The sequence below is a fragment of the Rhinolophus hipposideros genome (genome assembly GCF_964194185.1).
Source record: "Rhinolophus hipposideros genome assembly, chromosome: 13".
In the NCBI taxonomy this organism is placed as follows: Eukaryota; Metazoa; Chordata; class Mammalia; order Chiroptera; family Rhinolophidae; genus Rhinolophus; species Rhinolophus hipposideros.
The window spans coordinates 67,026,880-67,053,632 of NC_138059.1; the positions used below are offsets into that span (position 1 = coordinate 67,026,880).

The window sequence follows — 26,753 nt, forward strand, 5'->3', positions numbered from 1 at the left end:
AAAATCAATATTTGGCTAAGTTATAAACATGTTTATAATGCAATTATTTGCATAAATCTAGTAATGCTAACGACGGCTATAAGATCAGAATAGGTTTTTAAAAAAACACTAAAAACATAAAAATACGTAGCCCCATTATTTACCTGTAGAACGTGTTCATTTATGCCTAAATTTCAGTATTTACTGTTATTACCACCACTCTAAATTTAAAAAAATCACATCCAAAGGATAAGGCAAAACTATCTATGAACTGGCATATTTATTTCTCAATTTGTGAAAATGTCCTTAATTTGTTGATGCAGCAAACAAATTTCAACTCTGATTGCTATGCAAAAAGAACAGAAGATACCCTGCACCGCAATGAACTTTCAAGTTCAATTGCATACAGGCAACATGCTATATATGAAAAAATTACTAACTGAACTACAGGTATTAAATACTGAAAAAAGTTAACAGTTTATTATAATTTATTTTATTTAACAATCTAGGAAGTTCGCAGCCATCAGCAGTTCCAGTGCAATTTCAGGTGCAATTGGGAACTCAGGGATCTCCGTGGAGCTGTTAGTGTAGCGAACCTTGTAAGTAAAATACATGCACACTTTTGATAGCACATGTGAAGGGATCTCTCTAAAATTGACTTCATTAGTTTCATTCTCAGCAAATTGACCTGTAATACAAGAAAAGAAGTATGTTTGTTGCAGGCTGAATTGTGTTCCTCCAAAATACAGATGTTGAAATCCTCAACCCCCAGTATTCAGAACATGACTGTATTTGGAGACAGGGTCTTTATTTTTGCTTTTCTGTTCAGGAAGCATTTTAAACATATGGAGCGCTGAACAAATTTGCATGTCATCCTTGTGCAGGGGCCATGCTATTCTTCTCGTTCCAATTTCAGTACATGCACTGCCAAAATAAATTGGAGACAGATTCCTTATTAGGTAATTAAGGAAGGCAATACGAGGTTATGAAGGTGAGCCCTAATTCAGTGTGCCTGGTGACCTTACAAGAAGAGATTAGGCCACAGACACAAACGGAGGGAAAACCATGTGAAGACACAGGAAGAAGACAGCCACCTAGGAAAGAGGCCTCAGAAGAAAGCAACCTTGCCGACACCTTGATCTTGAATTTCGACCCTTTAGAATCATGAGAAAATTAATTTGTTGTTTAAATCACTCAGCCTATGGTACTTTCTTATGGCAGCCCAAGCAAATATAACATGAAATGAATAAACCAACTAGCATGAAACAAAATATCTAACTCTGATTTCTGAGTATAAACATAAAAAAAATCTTTATTAAGATAGCATTTGAGATTCATGGAGATTGAATTTTAAAATTCTAATTCTCTCCCAGAAGTCTGGACACTCAAGTAGCTTTTCCTAAGAATCTTGCCGGCAGGATCACTGGAGGATGAGCAAGATGTAAAAAAGCCCAACCTTTTAGAAAACTCAGCTTAGGGAATCAAGTCTATAAGCAGCCCCGTGCTATACTGAACTGCCATGTAAAAATAAATCATAAGCGAAATACTATTTTAAAAATCTTTTCAGGAAGGTATATCTACTGCTTCCTCCTTTAGTTTTTTTTTTCTTTTTTTTTTTCTCCTTTAGTTTTAAAAATATGATCACATGAATGAGCTCTACTTATAAGCCACTTCCCTTTACATACTAACACTTCATCAAGTTTTCAGTGGTCTCTCAAAATTTCTTTACCTATATACGAGGTTGGTGCAAAAGTAACTGCAGTTTGAAAGGTTAAAAATAATCACAAAAAAGTTTTTAAATAATTGTGTATTGGATGGTGGTGGGGTCGAGAGAAAGGAGATCGGAATTCACAGCAATAGGTAACTTTTGGTTTGCCAATAAATAAAATTCTCTTTCTTGAATGTATGCACAAAATACCAGGCACTTATTAAGCCTTGAGACTAGACAAACATTAGGATTCTTTTTTGGAGGAGAAATTCATGTCACACAAAATTAACCGTTTTAAAGTATACGTATATATTTATGTTGTGCAACCACCCCCTCTATAGTTCCAAAACGTTTTTATCACCCCCAAATAAAAGCCTGTACCTTTTAAGCAATTACTCCCCATTTCCCCACCCCGAGCCTCTGGCAGACACCAATGTCCTTTTTCTCTCCGTGGATTTATCATTCTGGATATTTCATTCAAATGGAATCCTAGAACATGCGCCCTTTGTGTCTCACTTCTTTCACTGAGTATCATGTTTTGAAGGTGCAGCCACATTGTAGCACGCATCAGTACTTCATTCCTTTGTATGCAAACATTCGTTTTGGACTGAAAGTGTGATCTTCAAAACAAAGCCCTTATTTTTAAATTAAAGGAGATCAAGCTTACAAAAAGCAAAACTCCTAAAATTTTTAACTAAAATTTTCTCGGTGTCCATGATTTTCTTCCCCTAAAGTATGTCCTAGCTCTGTCCAGTTTAAAAGTCTAAAAGCAAGTCAACCCAGGAGCAATGAGTCCTGCTAGTACCCAGACTGGGGTCTCTAAGTACCATTTTCCTAAAAGAAAACAGGGCTCTTTGGAAAAATGGCTGTTTTCAGGACACAAATGTACAAAATGAGCCTGAGAAAGCTTGTTATTATAAAAGTAGTACAGTTGTCCAAGACCAATGGAGCCATGTCAAAAGGACACAGGAGCCCACGTGACGTGACTTTCTAGCATAAAAATGGAGCAAATGGAACAATTTGAACACCAGTGAGAATGACTGCACTGGACTGAAAACCATCCAATATATGAAGTCATGAGTTGATAGTAATACACACACACACACACACACACACACACACCCCAAACAACAATCAAAACAAAACACACTTTACTATTGGAGGATGCTGGAGAACCAATCCACTACTCTGAAAAATTATATGTAAAGGGAAACAATTCGAGCATTTATCTTTCCTATACAGACTGTATTCCAGGGTAACCAAATAGTTATTTAAAGGAGAATTCTAATTAATAATAGCAGAAGATATAGAATTAGGAAATCACTGTTTTGTTTTCCAAGTGAAGTAAATCTCAACAACAGTCACAACAAATGCTAAACCCATTACATGAAAGTCTGACTGGGGAATTGTTCACGGATCCATCAGCTCCATAAACCTGGAAACCTCTAATCAATCCTGACATTGCTAAAAGATGTGTTACAATAGGATACAATAGTGCCTATAAAGTATTCTTGCCTAGCAAAATGAACCAGATTGTAATCAAGCCTCTATAATTCTATTATTATGAGTTTACAAGATGAAACGTTAAGTCTAATCAGGATGGGGTATTATACAAATAACCTTGTTTCTTGATAAAACTGATGGTCTGGGAAAAAGGGAGGGAGCAGGGGGGACAATCATATATTTTGTAAGTGAAATGACACAATGTCAGAGATATGCTTGAAATACTCTTTAAAAAAGTGAGGCTAATTCGTGAAACAAGATTGGCATAACGTTGATAACTACTAATGCTGTTTGATGGGTGGTGTATGAAGATCTATTATACGATACTCTCTACTTCTGTGTATGTTTTAAAACCTCCACAGTAAAAAATATAGTCAAAACAATTTTGAAAAAGAAAAAACGTTAAGAGGCCTCACACTTCCCAATTTCAAAACTTACTACAAAGCTATAGTAATCTAAACAGTGTGATACTTGGTATAAGGACAGATATGTAGATCCATGGAAGAGATTTGAGAGCCCAGAAATAAGCCCCACATCTATGTTCAACCGATTTCAACAAGGGTGTCAAGAAGATTCAACAGGGTAAACAATGGTTTCTTTAATAAATGGTACTGGTGTGTCCACATGCGAAAGAATAGTTAATCATTACCTCATCCCATATACAAAAACTAACTTAAAATCAAAAACCTAAATTTAAGAGTTAAAATCACAAAACTCTTACAAGAAAACATAGGGGTAAATCTTCACAACACTGCACTTGGCAATGGATTTTTGGACAGGACTCCAAGAAAATACAAACACCAAAAGGAATAAGAGATTAATTGGGCTTCATCAAAATAAACTTTTGTTCATCAAAAGACAATATTAAGAAAAATACAACCTACAGAATTGGAGAAAATATTTTCAAATCATATATCTGGTAAGAATCTGGTATCCAGAATTTATAAAAAACTCTTCTAATTCAACAACAAACAGACAGACAAACCAATCAAAAAATGGACAACAGACTTCAACAGACATTTCTTCAAAGAGTATATAAATGACCAGAGAGCACATGAAGAGATAATCAGCATCATTAGGCATTAGGGAAATGCTTATCAAAACCACAATGAAATACCACTTCACATTCATTACGATGGCTAGAAAAAAAAAAAAAGCAAACAGAAAGGGTCAGTGAGGGTGTGGAGAAAAATCACATGAGGAACCTCATACATTGCTGGTAGGAATGTAAAGTGGTTCAGCCACTATGCGGTTTGGCATTTCCTCCAAAAGTTAAACATAGGATTACCATATGCTCCAAAAATTCCAATCCTCAAGAAAAAAAAAAATTACCTCAAAAGAGACAAAGAAAATGTAAGAATAGATATTCGGGAGTTGGTGACTTCGACAGATAAACTTTGTAGCATGTAACTAAGAGCACAAATCATCGGAGTCCTGTGCTGAAGAAGCTGACCGTGGAAACTGACCTAGGGAAACGATCCTTCCTATTACAAAACAATCAGTTTGGTCTTATTGAAACTAGGGTTTAAATCGCCGAACATAGGTAATGGCAGAAACCAACTTTTTCCCAATCACGCCATGTTCAGTTACTGTCTCTTTCTTTCTTTAAATGTTATGGGTAATTTAATTCAACAAAAACACATTCATCAACTACTACAAGTGAAAGCTATATTAAGAGAAAATAAAGAAATGTTCCTACCTGGGCCACTCAACATGGCTTTTATTGTTCCTGATGTTAATGCATGTTCTCTTTTTACAATAAACTCATGACCATCCGAAGATATCAACTTGACATACATGGCATCAGGGCCTTCACAGCCACCATAGGTTTTCTCTTCTCCATCTAAAGTAAAGTGAGTAGTAAAATGACTTTTGAATCACAAAATGAATTAAAAAATAAACAGGTTTACCAAAGTAAACATTTGAGGAACTCAGACCAGAAACATTTCTGGAGGGCAACAGTGACCAAGATTTTAAAGCTTATTATTCTCTACATATTTTCCACTGTCAGAATCGAGTGTCCAGAATTTATAAAGAACTCTTACAATTCAACAACAAAAAGAAAAACAACTCAATTACAAAATGGGCAACAGACTTCACTAGACATTTCTCCAAAGAAGATATAAATGGCCAGAGAGCACACGAAGAGATATTTAACATCATTAGTCATTAGGCAAATGCTAATCAAAATCACGACGAGATACCACTTGTTTATTCTCTATACATTTTCCTATGTCAGGATAAACTGTACATTCGAGGATGATACTTCGGATGAAAATTCACCAGTATTTTTCAAGAAGTATTAACAATATTTTTTGTGAACACAGCAGCACATTGAAATCCAAAGACTAAGACAAAATATTCAAATGGTAAACTTTAATTATATCACCTGAAACACTCATTTTAAAAATAAGGGGGCCAGCCAGTGGCTCAGGTGGTTGGAGCGCCAGTGCTCCTGACTCCGAGGTTGCCGGTTCGATTCCCACATGGGCCAGTGGGCTGCGCCCTCTACAGCTAAGATTGTGAACAACGGCTCTCCCTGGAGCTGGGCTGCTGTGAGCAGCCAGAGGTCGGCGTGAGCTGCTGTGGGCTGCTGAGTGCTGTCGTGGGCTACCATGTGCCACCGTGAGTGGCCTGCAACCAACCATTGTGGGTTGCGGTGTGCATTGGTGGCCGGCAGCCGATGAGAGCTGTCGTGAGCTGCTGTCAGCGGCCAACCTACAACTGGTGACCTACTGCCTCGGTTGGGGAGAGCACAAGGCTCTTAACACCAGCATGGGCCAGGGAGCTGTGTCCTACACAACTAGACTGAGAAACAACGGCTTGAACTGGAGTGTGTGAGGGGGACAGATGGAAGAAGAGGGGAAAAAAATTAAAAACAAAAACAAGATGCATAGTGTGTTTATGAATGAATGTTTACATGTCATGTGAGAGCAACTTCTTTTGACAAGCCCGAAGTCCAAAAGTTAGGGCTTCCTTTACTTAGCTTTTACTCTTGATCCATCAAACTGATGATAAAAATATTGTATCATTCAGTTTAAATAACTGCATGACGTTAGTAATAAAAACAGACAAATGGCAGTCTTTAAAACTTCCCAGTAGAGGTGAGGAGATGGAGCACAGGTGTTCCTCTCTACCAGCTACCCCCATCGCCTCCATGCTAGCTTCCGCCACGGCAGCTAGCTCAATATAACTTTTGCGGGGAGAAGAAATTTTTGTACATCCTTTTAAGATCTTTTCCACATACGTAAGTTTTCCAGTATTATACTGACAGAATTTGAATTTTTATGATTACCCATATCTGAAAGAAAATATCTTATGGCTTATTCTAAAACTTCCAGAAGGCTTAGAAAGGAGAAGTACAGAGGATGAAGCTGAAGTGATAATCAGCCACAATCCATTTACTCATTTATTTCTCAATAGTTAATTTAGAAATCCCTAAAATTAAGATTAATAAATATAAAAAACACTCTTGTACTACTGCTAACCAAAAATTTTCAATCTGAATTTAATAGCAGAAAACTGACACAAATCTAATAAAAATGGAAGACCTCAGTCCTCACTGACTCCTCCCAAAAGGGAACTGTTTAAAGGAGACTAAAGAGACAAATTAATACAGTAAGTAATCTCTGATTAGATGCTGTATTTAAAATAATAAACCTGTAAAGAACACTATCGAAACAACTAGAAAACCTAGAATATGGATTGGATACATGCCAAAGTATTTAGGTGTGTACAACTAAAACTTAAATGGTACATAATATGTATGCGTGTGTGTATGTGTGTATATAACACACACAGAGGGAAAGAAAATGTGGCAAAGCATTAGCAATTGGTAAAGGCTATGTAGTGTATTATTCTTGAATTTTCCATTATAAAACCCCGGGGAACTCATAAAGATGCAAGTAACTTCTAAATTATAGACTACCCAAGGCTACAGATTCTGAGCAGTTTTTGTTAACTTCTGAGAACAAGAATAAAAATAATTATCATTTATTTAAATTTGCATTTCTAGTATTTTTTTTTTTTGCAAGCTAAACTGTTTTATATGTCTGTTGGGAAAATTTTCTAATATCTTAAGGTACAATTACTCACTATGAACCACAAATTATATTTGGCACAATAACATTACTGATCTGTCGTTCAGGAATATATAGTAAACATAAGCCGTTGATTTAAACAATGACTTTTGGTCTAGTCTGACCATTTTCTTACTTGCATTCACAGAAGTTCTATCTTTTGAGAAGAAAAACCAGCATCTACTAATTGAAATACTTACTCGTTATTTTCTTATGAAACTTACCCATTATGTTCTTACGAAATTCTACTTTGCTTCCACAGGAAGTTCAGTAGTTTCCTGAAAGTATAACAGTGCTATATTAAGAATAATGCTGAAATAACATGTTTTCACCTATTATTATTTAATAACATCCTTGGTGTTACAAGTTTAAGGTCTCTTTCACTCCCCTACTCCCCTACCCCCCACCCCCATGCAAGTTTCCCAGCCGCTGCAATATAGAGTAGTATCAAGTTTCTCACCATCTGAGACAAGATGACCATTTCCAGGGCAATAGTCTAAATACAGACTTGTTCTTTTCTTTGGTTTTCCTTTAAGGCAAATTTTCTGACACCAGTTTAAAAATACAGATGCTGTTCCTTAGGACCTGAACTGAGCTCGAAGGAGACCCTTGGCCTTGATTGTCTTTGTGTACTGTATCTACTTGATACCAGTTCACACTAAAGCAAGAATTTGCTGAATGAATGACATGATAAATCCAAGGATATGAAGTAGGCTTCATGACAAAGAAAAAGACAAGACCTGCCCTCGGCTTATGTAAACGTGCACAGCTTTAATACATTGTATTGTTCCATCCCTTCTGCATGGAGGTAAGCAAAGTTCTGAAATTTAACCGTAGAGTGGGACAAAAATTTCTAATTTTTTGAGAAATCTTAAATTTGCTGAAGGAAAAGGGTCCGCGCTTTCAGTAATCTGTATTTTAACAGCGTTTCTTCAAAGGAGGATTTTTCTTAATACCAATATTTCTTATGTTTTAGGAAAAACAGCATATCCTAATTATCAGATTCTCTAAGGAATTCTAGCACAATATTTTAATTCTAGCCTTAAGGGCAGAGTCAAGAAAACAAACCATGACATTTTAGAGCAAGAGAGGAACTTGGGAGATAACCTGTGTAATCCCTCACCTTAAAAAATGGTAACATCACTGATGGATACAAAAGCAGAATGACTTGTCCCAGGTAGTGACAAGAGTGGGAGTGGAAATGAAATCTGTCAGTCTAGACCACGGCTAAGCATGGAGGGAGATATTTAAAGCACCATTTCTAATGTGAGACACGGGCAGCAGTGGCAATGTAACATTCTTACCAACAATTTGAGGGCCTACTAAGTGGTAAACGTGGCACTAAACACCTCACGTAGGTTAGCTTACTTTAAAAAGACACGTTCACAAGAGAATTATGATTTCCATTCTAAAGATGAGGAAGTACTAAGAGGCTGCTACTTGTTCAAGGCGTCTACAGCTTCAGTGACAGCGTGAGGATTTCAACCAAGGTTGGTTGGTTTTACAACCCATACTCCCTTCCATTATTTCATACTGCGATGGTAAAAAAAATTCTGGTTCTAGTTAAAACCGCTTTTCCATTTCTAAGCTAAGAGCTGCTGATATAAATGCTTAGCTCATTCTCTAAAATTTAAAAACAGTAGTATGTCATTGTATGATAATAGTAGGCAATTAAAAATCCATCAGTCATTATTATTTTCTGTTCATATTGCTTTCTAATCATTCTAAAAAAAAAAAGAAAAGGACAAAATGCTAGAAAAGCTAGAAGAACAAGAATTTCAAGTACCAACTTTTTTTCTATCGGGAAAATTTCCAGAGCAAAACACCTAGAATGTTTGCTTCACTAGCAGCAGCTAAGCAACCATACAAAGTCGCACCTTGGAAGCCCTTTGGGTAGCAACAGTTTCTCTACAGACTTAATATAGTAAATCAATTCCATTTGTACAAGGATTGGGGGGGGGAAGACTCCCCATCACTAACAACGAAAGAGTAAATCAGCAGTAAGAGTGAAGAGCGACTGCTAAGTAGAAGCTAAAAATATTTGAAATATGATGAAATTTGGACTTATCCCACAAATTTCCTATAGAAATCTAAGTTTAGGGTGGCAAAACAACTCAGACTGAACACGTGACCATCCGGTCCATAATTGAGCTAAGTTCTGGGAATATGAATTAGGAAAAGCGAGTGGTCAAGGGGCAGTGCAGAGCAAGCCGAGGCAGAAGACACAGCATGAACAAAGGCCTGAGATGTCAGTGTGCTTTTGGAGTACTGTGTGTGTGTGTGTGTGTGTGTGTGTGTGTATAAAAACATTACTCTTCTATGTTTTTTTATTTTTTGGTAACAAACAAATTCAGGTGAGCCGAGGGCCTACACTGAAATCAGGTTTGAATCTAGTGTCATTGAACAGCCCAACCTATTTCTGATCTGAAATGTTATCCTCATCATAAACTGTATTGCTCCATGGACTCCTACTACATTCTGTTCGTCAATCTGTTTATACCCCACCGATATCTCTAGTTTCAGTTACAATCGTGTGATAAACATGATTTGCTCAATGGTTGGGCAAGTCCCGCTATTGTTATTATACATTTCTTACTAGGTCTACTTTTGGGTATAGTTTCTATTATGAATGGGATCTGTTTTCCCACTATACTTTCTGAAAGGTTATTGCTGATGTTTTTAGAGAAAAGCTTTTAAGTGATTCTAATAGTATTTCAGATAATTTGCTTGGATTATTTAAGTAGATGACAGCAACCACTGCAAATGTATTCTTTGTATCTTTTTTGTTTTTTTACATTGGGCATACACTTGGAAAGACGTCTGACATCACTCACAAAATACACTGCAGATTAAAGTGCCAACTATAAAACCACAGAACTCTGGAAAAATAGCAGGAAAAAAATACAAATAGCTCAAGACCTGTAAAAATGCTTGGTCCCAACCGTAAAATGCACACCTAAGAACTGAAGTTGAAGTTCTAATCAGTGTTGCTAAGAATCAGTGTTGGCAGGGAGGGGAAATGGGCGATACCAAGTAAATGGCACAACAGTTTCGGAAGCAGCAGCAGACTCATCCAGAGGCCTGCCGTTCTCCTCTCCGTGGTGTCTACTCAGAGAAACACTAGCATCATGTGCAAAGGCAAGTAGGTTCTTCACCATATGAAAAACTGAAATGAAAAACTGAAAATACCCTAAAAGGTTCACCAATCAGGGAAGGAGCTAAATTAATACAGTGTATCTACACTTATAAAATATTATGGGGCAGTGAAAAGGAAAGTTAAATCTATTTATAACGACATGGAAATACCAAGATTAACTACTCATTTTTTAAAAAGCAGATTAGAATGATAGGTACAGCTCGATGCTATGTAACATAAGTGACTTGCCTATTTATCTGTTTTATGCAGATCAATAAATGCAAAAACTACACATTCAAAAGTGTAACTATGATTTAAAACTGGCTTTTAAGAAGAAATGAGTGTGTGGAACGAAGCCGCTCATACAGAGAACTGATGATTAGTTTTTAACGATATGTAATATGGTTAACTTGGAAAACAAAGTAAATTACATTAACCCCCAATCATCTCACGTTCAGGCCTATCTGAAGAGGCATTGGCTATGAGGTACACATTGAGAGAAGTTAGGACACCGTTCCAATTTGTACTAACATCAAAAAATCCTGCCTAAAATGTGCTTATGTGTCACTGAATTCATGTCCCTCAGGATGAGTTAAAATTCTCCTTCTGGCCTTTTCAATTTATAACAATGCTCCCAGATTCCCTCTTTGTAGAGTCTAAATATTTTTAGCAAACAGGGTACCCTTCCCTATCTAGCCTGTGGAATTCATAGTTTTCTTCGCTATTAGCTACAAATGCTTCACAGCTGCCTCACGTCTTTTTCGATCTCCGTGTCACCCTAACTAGCTGTAAGTTTCCACAAGGCAGGAAGGCTCTCTGTGACCCACATATCCAGCCCAATGGCAGTCACGTGGTCCTGTGACCGAGGGCGGCCTCCCACAATGAAGTCCGTGCCCCAGACACAGTCCCAAGGAAACACAGTTATTCAATGGCATGGTGCTTGTGACCGAGATTGATGCTTTTCATGTTTTTCCCTGGTGCTGGCATGTAACAAACTTAGAACTTTTAGACAACCACAATGTAAACTGTTCGCTCTAGGAAACGTCTATTTAAGTTTACTGAAATATTTTGGGTTATATTAAGGGGAAGGAGTGACTAAGGAAGGAGATGGTATTCCATCTTTCACAACTGAATTTAGTCAATATGAATTCTAATTCAAAGTTTTATTTTATTTTAAAGGCGTCCAGGGCATAGCTACATTTTCTGAAATTACAACATAAACATCAGCCTCGCAATCTTGTACTCAGTACCATCAATTGATAATTATAATGCAAGTGTATGAGACATGTATTCCTATACACGATTTCTGGAATTTCCTGTTTCCTAGAATTCAGTTATCTCAGCATTTCTATCTTGACGCCCAGACACGTTAAGTGACAAGACTTCTGTTTCACCTCCCAAATGAGGAAATTGGGCTAAACTGGGTCTAAAAGTCCCTTCCAGCTCTGCCATTTCATGACCGAATCCATCTGAAATTCATCCTCCCTCTACCACAAATATCCCTAACTCCCAATCGCTTTCACACAGCACGCAGAACAGGGCCCCAGGGCGGTGTCCTGGAGATGCTGTCTCACTCCCGTAAATTAAACTCCCTCAGACAACGACCTCCAAGCACCTTTGTTTTGGTTTAAAAATTATAAGCAAATACTTCCACTATATAGTACTATATACTATAGTACTATAGGCTCTACAATTATAAAATAATTTAAAAGAACCTTTAGAATGTTGTGCTAAAAATACGGAAACTATAAAGTTAAGTTCTGACCTGGCTTCATCCCACTGTTCAGAGTTCATCGGGAAGGGCACACGCACGTCTCGTCTCGTCCGCATACGCCTTACTCCCTGCCCTCTCCTGTGAGGCACCTACCCACCCAAATCCCAACTCCGCCCTGCTCAGGCCCGCAACCAAACTGATGCATGTGGCACCTACCCACCCAAATCCCAACTCCGCCCTGCTCAGGCCCGCAACCAAACTGATGCATGTGGCTGGAGAAAAGGCACAACCGTCTTGATGGGCCTTAACTGTCAAAGGTATGTCCACACACTTCCAATGGACCCTTGGCATTGTAGTGGTCTCCTCCTGGTAACCTGGCTTTTCTGAGAAAATTGACAGCTTTTCCTTAACCTCCAACACCCCTTTCCTCCCTGCTTTGACAATTTCACTTATTTCATCAAAAGAACAGAAACAAATCACTTCAATTGCCTTGTGTTTCCTACTTCTTCTTATCTGCATGTATATGTGCCTGTTTCTTCCCTGCATGTCCATTCCCGTTTCAAAAGTTGAATAGAAACCATTCTTCTACCCAAGGCCAACCTTTCCACTTACGCACACCTATCCAAGGACTTTGTCCTGCCATTATTCCTATCAGCGCTTCAAAACGCTGCTAAGACCATCACTATCATCCCCTTCTTAATCCACTCTGATCAGACTTTTGGCCCATCAGTTCACTTAAAGGGCTCTTATCAAATTTCAACTACTTTACTTGGTTACACGATCTATTTGAATCCCCACCTTACTCACAGCAGGGTTTTACAGTTAAGTACTCTCTCCTTCCTGAAACATTTTCCTCTCTTAGAATACAGATGTCACACCCTGTTTTCTGCTCCATCACCGCGTGCTCCTCTTCTAACCAGAATGCTCCCAGTCATCTGTCCTCTTCTCTGTGAACACTGCCTACCTGACGGGCACAGGTTTATATACCACCTGTAGCAGGGCTCCCAGATGACCTCCCTAGCCCAACATCTCTGGTGAGAAACAGGCGTGTATACAGCGTGGCCACTGCACATGCTCTGAGCTGTACACTAGTTAACAAACTGAGGACATTACACAGAACTTCTGAGTTAGTCCTCAGGAACCAGTGCAGCTCCCCAGCCTTCATTTCAGTGAATGGCACTACTGTTCACTCAGGTGCTAGGGCAAGACAGTTGCTTTCTTAAAACAAAAACAGAAAAAAATTGTGTTATGGTCCTACGGGGTGAAGGCAAGACCCATGTGGCCCCATTTTCAAATTACACCCCATTCAGACCACTTCTCACTAACTCCCAACTCTACATCTCTAGTTCAGCTACCACTTCTCCCTCAGACTACCATGAGCCTCCTTAGGAGCTGGTTTCCCCACTTTTCTCCAACTTAGTCTATTCACCACCCAGCAATTAGTCATAAAAAGCCTAAATCAGATGTCACTCCCCTGCACAAAATCCTCTAACAGCTTCTCATTACAGACAGAAAAATGACTATCACATTCCCCCTTATCTAGTCCTTGTTAATCACTCTGACTTCACGTCCCACCAGTCTTCACGACACACCAGCCACGGGACTTCTCAGTGTCAGAACAGGTCAAGTTCATTCCTCCCTTAAGGTCTTTGCATTTGCAGTTAAGTTTATCTTTCATTTCTTCCCTTGCACCTTCCTCATTATTTAGGTCTTCAGGCAAAACATCAATTCCTCAGAGGTAGGTCTTCTTTGATTACTTCCCCATCAAATTTAGACACCTGCACCCTACCTAGTCACTCACACTTAACCTAACACTAATCTTGCTATGTTGTCTTTCACACTTATCACCACTGGAAACTTTATTTGCTTGCTTACTGTATGTTCTCTTTCCTCCAGCTCTGCGAGGGCAGACCCAGCAGGGTGCTTAGGATATACCAGGTGCTCGATAAAAATGTGTTTAACCAATGGTACTGTTGTTTCCTTCATCACCGAGGCTTGAAATTTCAGGGATCACTGGATGGGCCCTTTCAGATCTCATGAACAGGAAACGTTTAGAACAGGTTAACTAAAATGCATTAACACCTATCAGTGTAACTGCAAAGATTTTCCCGATTATTTTCTAGTACTAAAAAATCTACCAAAAAAACCCCAAACAAGAATTTTATAAGACATAAACTACTACTACTTTAGAACTGGATGTGTCAGTCTGACTGTAATTCGGACTACTAACTATTGCTTAGTTATATTAAAAATAATCAGGTAATGAAATTGGCACCCTCCATTTGCAATAAATTCCCATAATATATAGGAAAGGTAGATGATTAGACAAATCTCATACATAGGAAAAAAGGATATTCGCATAAAAAATTAAGGCTGACCCCCAGAATCACTGGCAATGAATAAATACCCACGACGACCGGGGACGAGAGCTGTTTCCTTGCTATTGTGTCTCCAGAATGAATGGATCCACGTGCAAACTGTGATGCAGCATCATGAGTTATAATGTAAACGGGATCAGGGATTTATCATTTCAGTCCACTACACGGAAAAGGAGACAGCGAACCATTTGGGGATCAAACAGCAAACCTGGCCTTTTACAAACGAGGTTTCAAAACTCGAAAGCGACGCAGAGGCGAAGTACCCCCACCCGCGACTCCAGCTGCACAGCTATACGTCACCAGAGGTGCCGGTCCTATGGAAAAAGCAGCACGACAGCTCCATGGCCCCCGCACCCTGACGCCAGACAGCTCCTTTCAGACAAAACGGGGCGGCAGCCGCACCACAGCCCCGAGCCGCCGCGCCGGGCCCCGACGGCCCCGAGGCTGCCCGGGAGGTCCCCCCGCCGGGGTCCCGGCGCCGCAAAGCGCAAGCGCCCTCTCCGGCGACTCGGGGGCCGCCTGCAAAGGGAGGACGCCCGTCGCGCGCCCGGGGAAGCAAGGAGGAAGAGCCGCAGGGCCGCCGCGGCCTCGCCCGCCCGCGCCCAGCCCCGGGGCGCCCCGTCGCTCCGGCCGCCGCGCCTCCTCCCACGCCTGCCGCGCCACCGCACGGCGCCCGGGAGCTCCCGCCGCCGCGCCTCCCCTCCCCCAGCCGGGACCGCGGAGGCCCGGGAGGCCGAGCGCTCCCGTCCCTTCCCCGCCCAAACGGGAAGGCCCGCGGCGGCCTCCCTCGTCCTCCGCGCGGAGCCGGAGTCCCGTCCCCACGCTCCGGCCCGAGACTCACTCGTCAGCCCCGCAGCCACCGCAGCCACCGCACCGGGTCCCCGCGCACCGCCACAGCCCCCACTCCAGGGCCGCCCCCCCACCCCCAGATGCCTGCCGCCGCGGGTTCCGGGGCAGTCGGAGGAATCACTTCCGTCGGGTCACGGACGCTTTCTACGACGCGCGGGAGCTCAGCGCCTGGCGAGGCGGGCACGCCCCGAGTCAGCCGCCCACTTCCGTCCACGGGAAACGCGCGGCAGCCCTTGCCGTCTCCCAGGGCCGCAGGACCACCGGCCAGCGCGGGGAAAGGACGAGCGCGGACAAACCTCAACCGGTCCGGTCCTAGGTTCCCAGCATGCAGCGCCGACCCTGATCCAATTTCCCCAGGGACAGCCGAGGACCGCATCCTCAGAGAGATGCTCGGGGGGCCGAGCAGCACTGCATCCTGGGAGTTGCAGTTTCTCCGGCGGGTCTGTCCGCGGTGGGCCGAGGCAGCACTGCATCCTGGGACTTGTAGTTTCTCTCGCGGGCTAAGCTCTTTGGTACTTTTAGAGATCGTCTCTACCTCTCCTTTGGGGGTTCTCCTGGAAGTCGGAGACTGTCTGCAGAGGAAAAATTGAGAAGTAGGAGTGCGGTGTCTATGCTACCAGGATCGTGAAGCAGCATCTGTCTTTTGTGAAAAGTTGCACTGCGCGTGGAAGAGCGTCGCGACTGCTCGCGCAATCTGCTGGCCTCATTTCCTCCCTTCCCGGTACTGTTCAGTGTTTACTGAAAACCAGGCAGGCCTCCACCCCCACCCTGGGGCCTTCCCCCCACCTCTCTAGCCTCCTCCCGCCCCCGGTCTATTCAGCATTTCTGGATTCTGAGAGCATTCCCAGAGATTCCAGGCGTCTGCCACCAACACTCAATTCTGAGACCACCTTTGTCACTGCATACTCCTTCAGACCCTGCACCCTTTCTCTTTGTCTCTCCGTCTCTCTCACTTGGCTCTCTCTCCTTCCGCCACTCCTTTTCACTTGCTTTCTTGTGGTTAAATTCAGGCACCCTTCCAGGAAAGCTGAAACAGCTAAATAAAGTTCGCCCTGTTTACAGGACTGTGGCACGAAGAGAATGTAGGGCCAGGAAGCTCAACCAGGCACTGTTGTGTAACAGTGTCCACAGAGGGAAACATCCAAAGTTTGTTGCCCTAATGAATGACTTCTGCCTGAAAGACATTTTTGGTTGATTTGGCAGATAAAAGGTATTGCTTTTTACAGACAGACTGCCCTGGGTTAACTTATCGAAGCCTTTGCAAAAAATGTTAAACAAGGTTTTTTTGGTTGTAATGGTACGAAGAGTTTGGTGGGGAAGAGAGGCATTGGGGTGAGAAGAGAAGGGTGTAGGCCCATGTTCAACCGTACCTTTCCTCCTTTACTTCAGAAGTGTCTTTTTCTCTCCTTATATCTTGCCCTTTTTTCCTTACTGCATTATCACCCTCTCAACAGTGATAGTTGCCTAGAGAACGATAGAATTTTCCAGGGGAGGATACTAAGGCTAGATACAAATGGCAGATTTAGGACTAGAATCTAGTCTAGTCCTAAATTTTTTTTCTTTTGTGCAAAATTTAACTTTAAATTTTTATTTATGTAATCAATATAATACACGCTTATTGTAAAAATGCAAAAATTGCAGCTAAGTGTTTTTTCCGTGCACTTTTACACAGATCATGCACTTGATTGACCTGATGTGTAGCCTGTATTGTGTATAGGATGTCACCCACTGTCAGGACAGAATAAGGAGAGACAGAATGGTTTCCTATAGACTAAGGTGTCAGACAAGAATGCATTTTATGTCCCTATTTGTTTAAACTGTATGCACAACATATACCAAAAACGGGGCTAGACTCAGGAAGAGGAGTGAACATTGGTAGAAGAAATGTCAATAACTTAAGATATGCGGATGACACGTGGCAGAAAGTAGCAATGATTTGAAATGACTTCTGATGAAAGTGAAAGGAGAAAATGTCCAAACTGCATTTGAGCATCAAGAAGACAAAAATCATGACCACAGAAGAAATACACAACCTTCACATGGAACAATGAAGATACTGAAATTGTTAAAGACTTTGTTTACCTTGCTTCAGTCATCAGTTCAAATGGAGACTGCAGCCAAGAAATCACGAGATGGCTGAGACTCAGAAGGGCAGTAATGGAAGAATTAGGAAAGATCATCAAGAGCAAAGACGTGTCATTAGAGACCAAGGCTATTATCGTCCACACCCTCATATTCCCAATTCTTATGTACAGATGTGAAGAAGGCTGATAGGAAAAGAATTGATTCACTTGAAATATGGTGTTGGAGGAAAGCTCTACGTCTAAATACCCTGGACCACCAGAAAGATAAACAAGTGGGTCCTAGAACAAATTAAACCTGAAACATCACTGGGGGCAAAAATGACAAAACAAGCTGTTCTACTCTGAGCACATCATGAGTTTACAGGAGCTGAACAGGGCTGTTGAGGACAGGTCATTGTGGATGTCACTCATAAAATCGCCAGGAGTCAGAGCTGACTCAATGACATGTAATACACTGTATATGGTTATGTATACTATTTACTTTTCAACTTAACAAATCTCAAAAAGCCAAACCTCTGTAACCAAAATCTCAACAAACATCATTTTAAATATCTGTAGAGAATTACATTGCCTAAATGTTCCATGATTCAGTTAAGGATTTTTTAAATGTTGGATAGTTATCTTATTTCCATTTTTAAATCACTTTAAGTAATGCCGTGTTCAGTATCTCTGCAGAAATCTTTCACCATGTTTCTGATTATTTCTTTGGAATATGAACATTTTATAAGATCTTGAAAATCAGTTCACAAATTCTTATCTGGAAAGATTCTCCCAATTTGTGCTTTAAACCAGTAATGTATAAAGAAGTACTTACGGTTCTTATCAGTATACTAACTTTACCAAAATTTTTCTTTATTCCATCGTACCATCCTGTCCTTAACCTCACCTTAAAGAAGGGAAGGGGCGCTGGTGTATGGGGAGGAAAGTCAGCTAAAAAACACAGAAAAATTATATACAGTCATGGTGGCCATGCAGTCTATAAGTGATACCCATTTTCAATTTTCCCATCAGCTACCATCTTTAAAGGGAACTTCTCAGATGATATGGATGGGAAATCAAAGCTTATTATTCAAACAGCCTTAGTATCATTCTAAAATTCCATTCAAGTAGTTTATATTCAACAAATGTTTCTAAATGAGTAGAATGGGGAAAGCTATTAACGAATAACAATTCCCTGTGATTTTATAACGCAGCTTTCAGAATAGGATTTTATTTTAGCTATTTAGAAACCTTGAGAAGTAAACCAAATATTATTTTTATTTGCCCACAGTATTTATAGAAAGAAAACAAGGTTAACAGAAGATAAAAAATGCAGGTTTCTCGGCATATTGTTGAAGAACTCAAACGAGAAGCCGTTAGACTGAGATGCCGGTGATACTTGGTTGTCTCAGCAAACCAAAATCTAAGAGGCAATTCCTGTGAATGCCTCAAGGCCTGTGCATCTTGATAAAAACCTTGCCCCTAGCTCCTGTCGGTGGATCCCTCACCACTTTCAGTTGGCCGCTGTGCTGCCTGAATTGAATACACTTTTGCTCAAATAAACTCATTGTTTAGTACGCCTTAATTTACTTTTACTATATTAAAGAAAAACACTGTATGAACAGAAAAATTTAAATGTGCATGGGTAAAATAATGGATAGTTGTTGTGTGTAGCATGAATTACAAAGAGTTTTAAAAATGCAAGTGGAAGATAACTTTCAGAATATAATGTGATTCATAAAGAAGTAATGATTTTTATCCTGGATACTCAGGCAAAAATAGGATTTCGAGTTGTCAAGGTGAGATCATTGTAGACTATTAGTTTGTTCCTCTCTGCAAAAAACAGGTGGAGTCAAAATCAGTTCTCCAATAGTCAACAAAAGTGCGTCTCTGCTAGTTGGATGCTCCTCCTTCAACACAGTTGAATCTGGAGCCTTTAAACATTCCGAGGCCAAATTAATCATGCTCTTTGGGGCTTCTGTAGCATTTTGCAAATCGGTGTATTTCAATTGTATGACAGCATTATGTTGAAGCCTAGTTGTAGGTGTTTCCTCCACTACGTGAGCACTGTGGATTCCCCCTTGGACCCAGGGGACGTGAATGCTTCCCCAAGACAAATGTAATAAGTATCAGCATTACCTGAACGAGTTCCATTTATTTTCTATCAACTCAACGGTTGCATTCAATTACCATTCATTTTTGTGCAAGTCGCATATAAAGTATTATTCGTCTGTGCCAACAGGCCAGAATCATTTTCCGCAAAGAAAATACTTTGCGGGGGGGAGGGGGCCTAGACACTGACCACGAGCATGGAAAACGTGACCCCGGTTTCCAGGCTTCGTCCTTCGCGCACGGCCCCCCGCTCAGCCCTTGCACACTGACCGCCAACCTTCGGGACGCGCCTGCAGGGTGTTTGCGGAGTTCGGTGGCGGGGGGTCGGTGTAGCCAGTTCATAGCTCCGCCCGCTGGGAACACCCGCGTGGCGAGGAAGGTTGCCGGCGGGCCCCTTATTCCGCGCACGTGCAGCGACCAATCAGCTTGGCGGGGTGCTAGGGGGCGGGGCGTGCGCGGCCGAACCCAGCCGGGGTCCGGCGAGCAGCGGGTGCCTGGGGTTCCGGGGCTGCTTCCGGAGTGCGGTGCACCGCCCCTGGTCACGCGCGGGATGCTGCTTCTGGCTGTGGGCGGCCCGTGGGCGGCCGGACTGCGGCTCGGCGGGAAGAGGGCGGCGCCGTGGGCGGCCGCCGCGCTCCGGGGCCCCAGGGCGGCTGTCCCGCGGGCGGCCCTCTGCAGCGGCTCCGCGGGGCCTGTCGGCGGCGGGGTCGCGGGACGGCGGCCGCTTCTCCCGCGTCCCGTGCGAACGCAGGTGGGCGGTCCGAGGGCTTGCGCGTCCGTGACGGGGGGCGCTGGTGGGGGCGGACGACGGGCCGGGCAGTCCCCGCTCTCCGACGGACTTCCGCGGCGCCTGCGGTGGCTCGGGCGCGGAGGGAGCCCTCGCCGGCCGCCGGGGGCAGCGGGCTCGGGCTGGAGGCCCCACGGAGAGGCCTGGGATCCGCAGACCCGGACTTGTCCTCTCCCTGGGGATGCTTTCGCCCCGGGAAAAGGGGAATGGGGACGTGCATCCTCTCATTTTTTATTTATTTATTTATTTATTTATTTATTTATTTATTTATTTATTTATTTATTTATTTATTGCATCCTCTCATTTTAATCTGAATAAATTGTCTCCTCCTCTTTGCCTTGTAAAGCGTCAGGATTAGCAAACACGGTTGAAACTTGGAAGAAATGTCCAACCTAGGCATTGGCATCTGATGGGACTTGAGCGTAAGGGAATGAGCCAGGCCTTTCGCCCTTCTGCAGCGTGTGCTGGGAAATGCACTCAGGTGTTCGGGGACTCCTGGTTCCTGGGACATTTGATGCAGGGTTTCAAGTAAAATATTTCAAGGAGGAATAAGGGATGGACACAAGGCCTTTAGGGACAGTTTCTCTTTTTTTTTTTTTGCGTACTAGCTGTAGCATGACTATTTCAGAAGCATTAAAACCGGTCTGCATTTTAAACAACCTGAATTTGCAGTGTTTACATACATTGTTGTATTAAAATTATTATTTTTTTAAAGCTAATGCATTTAAATCGTTGGCAATCAAATGAGGGCCGTGGTCTCCTTAAGCGTGAGACCACTAAACTCTTTACATGGTCGAGGTCACACTTGTATTATCTGAAGAGCGTGGCGCTGGGATACAAGCCTGGGTCTTCAAACAACTCAGCACGTGTCTGCTTGTGACTGAGATGAAGGAAAGCCATTCTATTCGCCAGTGTGAGGGTTTTCTTTGTGTGTTTTTTTTTTTTTTAGCTCTAGATTATTTGGGAGAATCCGTTAAAATACGTCATGCGACAAGTTCTCTTTTCATTGTCTTAAAAATTCTTTTTTTAATTCAGAAGTTCATCTAAGATGCAGTTTATTATAATACGTACTTTACCATGCTCTCTGTTTCAATAGATCCCTGTTGGTTGGGAAAGCTGTGTTCGATGCTTACGTACACAAGTTGAAAAGTCAGAAGATGGAAGGCTGATTTATACTGGGAATCTGGCCCGGACAGTATTTGGTGGGTAATCGGAAATAAGGGTATTTCCTTTTGACCCCTTATAATTGTAAAATATGTTCTTAGCCTATGTCACATATTATTGTAGCACCTCTTAATTGCAAGACATAAGGAAGTATTAGATAATTGTTTTCTTGTGTCCTGTTTATGAAAGATGTAGAGGTTGAGATCTTTGCATTTTTACATTTAAAGATTTTTGAACATTTATGACTTTGTGATCTTATGGCTAGGTGTTAAAGCTTCCTTCCCTTAGTCACTTCGTGGGATGTTTCACACCAAAATAAGACAACAAAAAGTGTATGTTTGTGTAATGTTTGAAAATACATTCCATAAATGTGTGGCAGAATACCTCTTAGGAGTAGTTATTTTGGGGGAGTAGAACTATACTTCATATATTTTTAAATTTGACAATTGAAATGAGCATGTAATACTTTTATAATTCAAAAATATAGTAAGTTTTTATTTTTCAGGACATCTTAGAATTTTCAACAAATGGCTTTTCCAGGTTATGGAGAAGGAAAAGAGTGTACTAGATAGCTACAAGTTTAGAGTTCTGTCCTTCAATCATAATTTAGGATTTAATATGGAACAATTTAGTAGGGAAGGTCAGAAGAACTTAGGTCTGTGATTTGTTTAAGTTCCTCAGGTTGTATTTCACTATAGTAATCTTTAAAGCAACATAAGACATGAAATATCTGGAGGACACCTTATAGCCAACTTGGCCACAAGTTTCAGCACCCACATTTGCATTTCAGTTTTTTATTACACTGGTATCCACTGATCATCTAAAATTTACTCTGGGAATCTGTAAGTTCTCAAGTGTGTGACATTAAAATAGAGTATGTTTAAAGTACAATTTTAGCCATTTAAAACATTTTAGGAATAAGAACTGATTATAATCACTAAGGAGTAGAGTTCTAAGGTTATTGAAGTAATCAATTCTAGATGGTTAGAAATTTCTTCAGAAGTCAATACAGTAGGCCATTGAGCCTATGTCCCATCTCTGGCCCAAGCTGCCTGGATTGATGCCACCGAGATGTGTTAAGAGTGACCTCCATGGTACCCTTCCTTCTCAACACAGACACCGTTCTTCAAATGCAGGCAAGGCTTATCAGTTTAGTTCATGTTCCCACTGACAACATTCAGGGAAGGAGAGAATATAAACAGGAATTAATTTTGGTGTGGGTAGGATGTCATATTCGTGGAAGGGCATAGCTGTCCATGGTATTTCAAGTTCTGGAATTGTAACTTTTAGAGGAATTTAACATTTGACTTCTTTCAATATTATAAGAGAAAGTCACCCTGTATATTTATCAGGGATTAATATTTTTTCTATGTAGAAACTGAGAGATAAATTTTCTTCTATGTAAAACCAAGTGAGAGACATCAAGACATAGAGGTAACCATTTCTGGAGGTTCTTTAAACAAGTAAATGGGTCCTAGTTTAAAGACATTTGAAGGGCCTTTTAGTCAACAGTTCTTGTTAATTCAGCAACACATAATTACTGATGTCATAGTATTCCCATTTTAAGACGAGTAGAATTTGAATATGAACAGAGATGAAAGAAGGGCATCCCAGGCACGGAAGTTGTATGAGCAAGCCAGAAAGATGGGAAAGCCTAGAATGTTTTAAAAATAGTGATTACTTCAATCCAGGCAACATAAATTATATGTGTGTATTAGGGATCTTGTAATTTCCACAAACTTGGTGGCTTAAAGCAACAGTTTATTCTCACAATTCTGAAGGCCAGAGGTCTGAAATCCAGATGTGGGCAGGGCCAATGTCCTGTGAAGGCTCTCGGGAAGAGTTCTTCCAGCATCTTTGTGTTCCTTCGCTTGTAGCTGCATGACTACTTCACAGGCTTTGTCTGTCTCTGTCCTGTTCTCTCCTTATAAGGACACTCTCATTGGATTCAGGACCGACCCTAATCCAGTATGATCTCATCTCAATTTTTAATTGTCTGCACAGACCCTATTTCCAAATAAGTTCATATTCTGAGATTCTGGGTGGACATGAATATTTGGGGGACGCTCTTCAAACCACTACAATGTGACAAAAGTCGTGGGGGGGGGTGAAGGTAATTGAAAAGGACTGAGGAGGCTTTTATATAGGAGGCAACTTGGTTTCCATTGTATCCCATGTGCACCAGTGTCATAGCAACTACCAGTGGGAAGAAGGAAGGAATTATTTTTAAATTACTGATGCAAGATAACAGTCTTCAACCAATAGTAATGTGTGAGTGTCTGCTTTATACCCTCACCAACAGAGTATGCTGTCAGACTTGTTTTTTGCCGATCTGGGGAAGAACAGTCTCTGTGGTTTGTATTGTGTTTTGTACTATTGAGGTTTAGTATCATTTCATCTGTTGAAGGACCTTGTGCATTTTTATTTCAGTGAACTGTCTGCTTATATTTCATGCATGTTTGTGTACAGGGTTGTGGTTTTTTCCTCATATACTAGAAACCTTTTATATATTGGTGATATTAACCCTTTGTGATATAAGTTGCAACTTTTTTTCTCATTTGTTTCTTTACTTTGTTTATGGTGTTCATACTTATGTACATTTTAATGGAATCGGATTTATCAGTCTTTCCGCCTGATTGCTTCAGTATTTTGAGTCATAATTAGAAAAGTTTTCCTATCTCAGGTTATAAAAGACTTCATGGCTGTTTTTTTCTTATACCTCTATGCTTTTATCTTTTAAATTTAAATCTTTGGATTATTTGGCATTTTTCTGGCATATGGTATGAGGGATGGATTAAATTATATCTTTTTCTGCATAGCCATCCAGTTGTCCCAACACCACTTGTCCCACTTATTTTGATTACATCTTTAGTTTATACTGAATTTCCATATACTGTCAGGTTTATTTCTGGATTTTCCATTTTGTTCCATTGATCTGTCTATTTGTGTATCAGTACAACACTATTTTAATTATAGAGTCTTATGTTTTAGTATCTAACACCCCACCCTTTTATTTTTGCTTCTTTAGTTTTTCCAAATTAACTTTATAATCAACCTAAGATCTCAACTTGTCTATTTTCCAAACAGATGGTATTCTTATTGGGATCATGTTAAAATTGTATATTCACATTAAGAGAAATTTATAATTAAAGTCATTTATTTACTTATTGTGGTAAAATGTACGTAACATAAAATTTACCATTTTAACCATTTTTAAGTATACGGTTCAGAAGTCATTGATTTTTAATCTTTCTAAAATACAATACGTGAAAATATCTTACTGTTTTAAGTTCAATGTCTTTCCTTGGTAAGGAAGTTGAATACCTTTCCCATATATTTCTTAACTACTGGTGTTATTTTTTTTGGTGTTTTGTTGTTTTAATCTTGGGCTTTAAGTTTGATAAAGTTAGTTCCATATTTGAAGATTTTATGTTAGATATGTAGAAGTGCTTGTTAATAGAGTTTTACTTGAATTAAACTGCCTGAATTAATTATTGTAAGGACCCTAAGGATTGTTGAGCAATATTACATCTTTTATTGGGGAACTGAGGTGGGTAGACGCCAGGGAACCCTAAAGTGAGTTTCCCATTGGGAGAGTTGGTGCAGTGCAGTGGCCAATGGCTGGACTCTGGAGTCAGATTGCCTGAAAGTCAAAACTGTCACTGGACAGCTTTGTGACATTGAGCAAGTCCCTCATGTTTCTCATCTCTTAAATTACTTCCTGATAATAATTAGCATCTATATGATAGGGCTTTCTGTAGCTTTCATGAATAAAATATGTGACGTGTTTAAAACAGCCTGGAATGTTATATGACACTTTATATGTGTTTTGATTTTCTTGTTGTTTTGATGATGATATAATAAGAAAGGTGGAAGAATTAATTGGATAGCTTGATTCTTGTATAAAATTTTAAAATTAATCCTCTCCCATTTTTTTTTCTATTTAGGTGTGAAATGTTTCTCTTATTCAACAAGTTTGATCAGCCTTGCATTTCTGCCATACATTTTTGCACAAAATAATATAATATTTGGAAGTCTGCCTTTACAAATCTTATTTTATGGCGTCATAGGGAGCTTTACGTTGATCACTCCAGCACTGCTTCACTTTATTACAAAAGGCTATGTCATTCGGTTGTACCACGAGGCCGCAACAGACACTTATAAAGCCATTACTTACAATGTTGTGCTTTCAGAGACGAGTACAGTGTTTCACCAGAACGATGTGAAGATTCCAAACAGCACACATGTGTTCACCACATTTTATGCTAAAACAAAGTCATTGTTAGTTAATCCAGGTCTCTTTCCAAACCCTGAAGACTATGACCATCTAATGGGTTATGACAAACCATTCACTTTTGAGATGGAAGAAACCAGTGAAGAAAAACAGATTAAAGATGAGAAATGAATCTTTTGTTTTTATGTTTGTGCTTACATGTGATTTATGTTCCAATGTATAATAATAAAATTGCCTTTATTTTTGTTTTCTGTTAGTGAATGATTGTTAAAAATAATGTGAGACTGTAGCAAACAGAACTTGGAATTAATTTTTAGAGAATTGTCTTCCTATTCAGAGAATTATGTTCCTATATAATAAAAGAAGCTATGTTTGAAAAACAAAACATGTAATACTGCACCATTTGTGTTTTTAAAAAAGGTGTGAAAACATGTACTAGCTGGCATATGCATGGAAAGTATAAGTGCAGTTGCCTCTCAGCTGGGTATCGGGTGTCAGAAGCAAACAGAGGAAGTGTTTTGCCTTTGTGTTTGGATTTTTCTAAGTGTATAGATACTGTCTCCTCACATTAAAAATTCCAGTTTTAAAAATTCGTAAATTATGGAAAACAGTGTTAATCTGCTTTTTTAGGTTCTGAACACAGGTTATTGCCTAGGTTTTCTGGCAGGGTTGCCCACAGTAAGGGTCTGTGCGCAGTCGAGTGTGGTTAGCTGTGGGGAAATGGTGATTTAAGTGTGTTGTCTTCTGTGGTCCCATTTGCTGTCATGTACAGCCCTCCCTTAGTGCACCCTATCAGGAAAATCACATGTACTACTAAATAGGCGGACAGTACCTTTTATAAAATAGCAATCTCTTTGCTGACTTTATCAAGTATTGGCATTTTAAGACTTTTTGCCTCTAATTGTAAAATGGAAATTGGTTTCTATGAAGGAGTTTCAGCCAGGAGCAAAAGGCCTCAAACCATGCTATTTAGATCAATAGACACTTATTAAGCACATAGAGCGTGCTGCGTACTACTATGCTAGTTGCCAGTCAGTTAAGAAAACA

The 26,753-nt window shown here is 40.5% G+C and overlaps 2 protein-coding genes across 5 annotated transcripts; one reads left to right on the forward strand and one right to left on the reverse strand.

The window, feature by feature from the left end:
- Positions 1 to 432: 432 nt before the first annotated feature.
- Positions 433 to 15,831, reverse strand: ELOC (elongin C). 4 transcript variants are annotated; one of them, XM_081070834.1, is made up of 4 exons: positions 15,643 to 15,831; positions 7,494 to 7,547; positions 4,890 to 5,033; positions 433 to 667 (listed from the first exon to the last, which is right to left on the reverse strand). In XM_081070834.1, exons 2-4 carry the CDS (start codon positions 7,495 to 7,497, stop codon positions 477 to 479), a joined length of 339 nt encoding a protein of 112 aa, XP_080926960.1. In that variant the 5' UTR covers positions 7,498 to 7,547; positions 15,643 to 15,831; the 3' UTR covers positions 433 to 476. The 4 variants fall into 4 exon arrangements, with proteins under 4 accessions (XP_080926960.1, XP_080926959.1, XP_080926961.1 ...); XM_081070833.1 differs by lacking the exon at positions 15,643 to 15,831 and adding an exon at positions 15,339 to 15,418; XM_081070835.1 differs by lacking the exon at positions 15,643 to 15,831 and adding an exon at positions 13,995 to 14,158.
- Positions 15,832 to 19,973: 4,142 nt separating this feature from the next.
- On the forward strand, positions 19,974 to 26,310 carry TMEM70 (transmembrane protein 70). Its single transcript, XM_081070837.1, has 3 exons — positions 19,974 to 20,272; positions 21,405 to 21,510; positions 25,420 to 26,310. The coding sequence occupies exons 1-3, from the start codon at positions 20,072 to 20,074 to the stop codon at positions 25,875 to 25,877; spliced, it is 765 nt and encodes a 254-aa protein (XP_080926963.1). The 5' UTR covers positions 19,974 to 20,071; the 3' UTR covers positions 25,878 to 26,310.
- Positions 26,311 to 26,753: the final 443 nt, after the last annotated feature.